We start from the raw sequence: 4,352 nt of genomic DNA, 5'->3' as shown, positions 1-4,352 counted from the left end.
CAGAAAGAGTTATGGAGATGGTTCGTGCAGACACAGAGAAATGGTCCACGGACCTGATGCACCTCCTCGAAAACAACCTTGACCTTCCCGCTGACCTTGGAAAGGGCAGAGGTCAAGGTGAGGCCGAGGCGGGGGTGGGGAAGGCGGGAGGAAGGAAGCCGAGCATCCCCGGAGCGGATGTATCCGGGTCAGAGGTCAGGAAGGGTCAAGGTGAAGGTCGTTCCTCTATGAGTACCATCGATGGGTGTGTCAGCGTTTTGGCGGCTTTGAAGGTCACGGAGATGTTTGAGGAATTGGAGTGAGTATAGTGTTCTTTTTTTTCTGATTATTTTCTTCTTTTGTGTATATCTTTGTAATCCATATGATATACCATTAAAAGGGTAAAAGGAAAATCAACCTTGAAACGGTGACCTTGGAAAAGAAAACTTGATGATGGAGTGTGTGTGTGTGTGTGTGTGTGTGTGTGTGTGTGCGTGTGTGCGTGCATGTGTACATATGTGTGTGTGTGCATGCCCATGTATGTATCTTTGGACACACACACACACACACACACACACACACACACACACATATATACATACACATATACATACCCACCCAGCCCCCCACACACCAATCCATCAATCCACCCATCACCTACCCAACTCACCCATCCATAACTCACCCACACACCCACCAAATCCACCCATCCAGATTTCTTTTTCTTCCAGCTCGAGTGACAGCGACAGCGAGTCGGAACCGGAAATGAAGTGCGACAAAGAGGACCGGAAGCCACGCAAGAAGAGGCGGAAGTGTCGTAAGAGGGGGCGAGACAAGGACCACCACCCCCAGCACTCCAAGAAGCAGCATCAGTGCACAGCGGAGAGGAAGCAGGAAGGGGGAGGAGGGAAGATCAAATACCGGGCTTGTTCTGTGAGACACAGTTCTTCTGTGTGTGTGTGTGTGTGTGTGTGTGTGTGTGTGTGTGTGTGTGTGTGTGTGTGTGTGTGTGTGTGTGAGAGAGAGAGAGAGAGAGAGAGAGAGAGAAAGTGTGTGGGTGTGTTGTTGTTGTTTGTTTGTTTGATTTTTTGGGGGGGCGAGTGGTTTAGGATAGATAAATGAGATGTGGATCGATAAGATAAGAAGATCAGAGGGGAGAGAAGGACAGAGAGAGGGACAGAGACAGAGACACACGGAGAGAGACAGGAGAGAGAGAGAGAGAGAGAAACACAGAGAAACAGAGAGAGACAGAGAGGGAGGCACACACACACACACACACACACACACACACACACACACACACACACACACACACAAAATGAGATACAGAGATGTAGAGAAAGATATATATATATATGTACATGTGCATGCGTGTGTGTGTGTGTGTGTGTGTGTGTGTGTGTGTGTGTGTGTGTGTGTGTGTGTGTGTGATGTATGTGGTTCAAACCTCTGACCGCAGGGTCCAGATTGTGAAAAAAAAAAATTGGGGGAGGTCTGTGCCTATTTTCTTGTTTTCTGTGGAACACGGGTTCAGGTAAATCTACATGATGCGCTCACATGCACAAAATGTAGGCGTGCGTGTAATGTAAACGCGCACTCACATCACACACACACACACACACACACACACACACACACACACACACACACACACACACACACACACACACACACACACCACTACCCCCCGCACTCACCAACCCACCCACCCACCCACCTAATCCCCAACCACACCAGCCACACACGACACAACATAATGATGATAAACACACCAATCCACCTCCTTCAGCCAACAACACCAAAATCAGCAGCAGCAGCAACAACAACAACAACAGCAAGAACAACAGCGGCGACGACGCAGAAACACACAGCAGGAAAACCGAAGCCCGTAGCAGTGTCTGCCCCAATGCCACCCACCAGCGCTGTGCCTGCCCCGCCGCCGCCTAAACATCTCTCACCGCTTCGCGCACGCTCCCACGCCACGGCTCCTCCCCCTCCTCCTCCCCCTCCTCCTCCTCGCTACCACCACCACCAACCTCCTCCTCCTCCTCTCCCACAGCCCTCCCTCCCCACCCTCCCTCTCAACACAGTTCTCGTGGGCAAGGACTCGTTTCTTCCACCCCCACAACCACCACCACCACTCCCACTCACACTCCCGCCGCTCCCACCACCATCATCGCTTCTAGCTGACAGCAGTAGCAAACCACCTGCAGCGACGGAGCAACAGCAGCAACAGCAACAGCAACAACAACAACGACGTCACCAGCGTCATCCGGGCGTCTCTGTGACGTCACAGTTCCTCAAGATCGCCAGGGCCGACGGCAAGGTCCTCTTCATTCCCGTGCGACACGTACGCAGAGGAAGAGGAGGAGGAGGAGGAGTAGGAGGAGGAGGAGTAGGAGGAGAAGGAGGAGGAGGAGGAAGAAGAAACCAGCCGGAGCTAGAAGTGACAGGCGCGGGTAGGTTTGGTGGTGGCGGTGGTGGTGGTGGTGGGGGTGGTGAGGAGGAGAGTGTCGGTTTCACCGGTGGTCTCCCTTCCCTCCCCCTCCCCTCCTCCCCTCCCCCTCCCCGTCCCCGTCACCTCCAGGAGTGGCTTCCCCTGTCCAGGGGCAGGGCACTCTGGGCGCCATCACCACCACCACTACCACCACCACCACCACCCAGGCTGTTCCCCCTCCCCGCATACTCTCACCCCGACACAGCCGATCGAAGAGGGGTGTTACGGAGACTGTCGAGGGCGGAAGGGAACGCGACGATCTCACATCCACACGTGCATCCAGCGGCTCACAGCTGAGCGAGACAGGCTCGGGAGAAGCTGACGTCACGGTCATTGCTGACGTCATCCGTGACGTCATCCCGCAGCTCGGCGATACTGGACAAGAGAAGGCCAGGGGAGGTGACCACCACGAACGGTCTCGTAGGCACCTGTATTACTGATCTGAGAAAGGAATAAGCTTCAAGATGAAAACTACTCGTAAAGTAAAAGAAAAAGAAGGGGAAAAAAATAGGGCGGGAAAGAAACACTTTGTGTTGTCTTATGGATGTTTTGAAGACGTGGAATTGCTAACAAATTACCAAAGTACTTTTTTTCTTTTTCTTTTTTTTTTTTTATATTACATACACAAACAGCAAAAAGCGGCTTTCAAAAAAACCCCAACTCCAACGACATTTCAAACAGTGACTGATAAATATATAATTATTAATGTAAATGGAACTGGCGAAATAGGTTTCATTTCATTGATTTAAACAGAACTGTTTCTCTCAGTTCTTTCAAATGCACAGTCTTGGTTTTACACCAAAACAAATATTGCTATAGCCTGCCTTGCTGCGCCAGATAATCATTTCATAACCTCTTTTTTATTTTTAAATCAGACATTTTTGTGATTATGATAAATAAAGTTGTATGTCAAAACCCATTCTTTGAAATTCATTTTTTACACTACAAAACTTAGTTATAATAAAGATTTTTTTTTCTTTTTTAACTGGAGCTTACTTCTCCGTAATACACAAGATACAGGCACAAAATTTCATTATTCGTGCAAGATTCTAATTCACCCTCACAAGGAATCGGTGTTAACTCTCTCCATACGAACGGCGAAAGAGACGACGTTAACAGCGTTTCACCCCAATCACCACCATCAAAATATTGCAAGCGGAAGGCTCTTATACTGAAGAGGTGAATGTTGACAAAGAATACCACAATTCTGACGACGGAAGCTAAAGGTTGGGTCATTCAGACACCCACTGGACATCCGAGGGGTCTGTGTAGAGGAGAAGAGAGGACTGGCCGTACTGAGTAAGTTAATAAGCACATGAACAAAAAGTCAACATCAGTTTCTGCATGAAAGGGCTGCCAAATTTTAAGACACAGGTTTGGGTGGGTGTTTGTTTTTTTTCGAAACTGATAAAACATTTTATGGCAAGGACATCAGAAATGCTGACAATATTCAAGTCATTGTTTTATGCAAAACTGCGAAAATACTTTATGGTAGGTTTATCGAAAGTGCTTACAATATTCAAGCTTCTTTTTTTTCTTTCTTCTTTTTAAATTTTTTATTTTATTTTCATTTTTATTTTGAGAGAGAGAGAAACTGCCACAACATTTTATGGAAAGGATCTCAGACTGATCTCAGATGGTGATGGCTTTATCAACGGCTGAATGATTTATCGGCCCAAATCAGTATCTTTTTACAGTCGCGAAGCGGCCATTTTCTCCAGTGCCATGACCATGCAGCGTGTCTCAACAATGGATCGCAGTCTTGTTGCTCATCATTTCTTTTATCTGGAGATTATATACCACAGCTGTCCCGTTTTTTCTCATCGTTTTAGACATACAAACCGCAACTGTCTCTCTGTCTCTGGACCTTGCAATT

The 4,352-nt window shown here is 48.1% G+C and overlaps 1 protein-coding gene across 1 annotated transcript; it reads left to right on the top strand.

The window, feature by feature from the left end:
- LOC143276895 (uncharacterized) lies at positions 1-2,916 on the top strand. Its single transcript, XM_076581551.1, has 4 exons — positions 1-298; positions 711-912; positions 1,769-1,963; positions 2,587-2,916. Exons 1-4 carry the CDS (start codon positions 12-14, stop codon positions 2,914-2,916), a joined length of 1,014 nt encoding a protein of 337 aa, XP_076437666.1. The 5' UTR covers positions 1-11.
- Positions 2,917-4,352: the final 1,436 nt, after the last annotated feature.

The sequence above is a fragment of the Babylonia areolata genome, chromosome 33 (genome assembly GCF_041734735.1).
Source record: "Babylonia areolata isolate BAREFJ2019XMU chromosome 33, ASM4173473v1, whole genome shotgun sequence".
Taxonomy (NCBI): domain Eukaryota; kingdom Metazoa; phylum Mollusca; class Gastropoda; order Neogastropoda; family Buccinidae; genus Babylonia; species Babylonia areolata.
The sequence above is the reverse complement of the archived record's forward strand: the minus strand, read 5'-3'. Positions and strand labels throughout refer to the sequence as shown.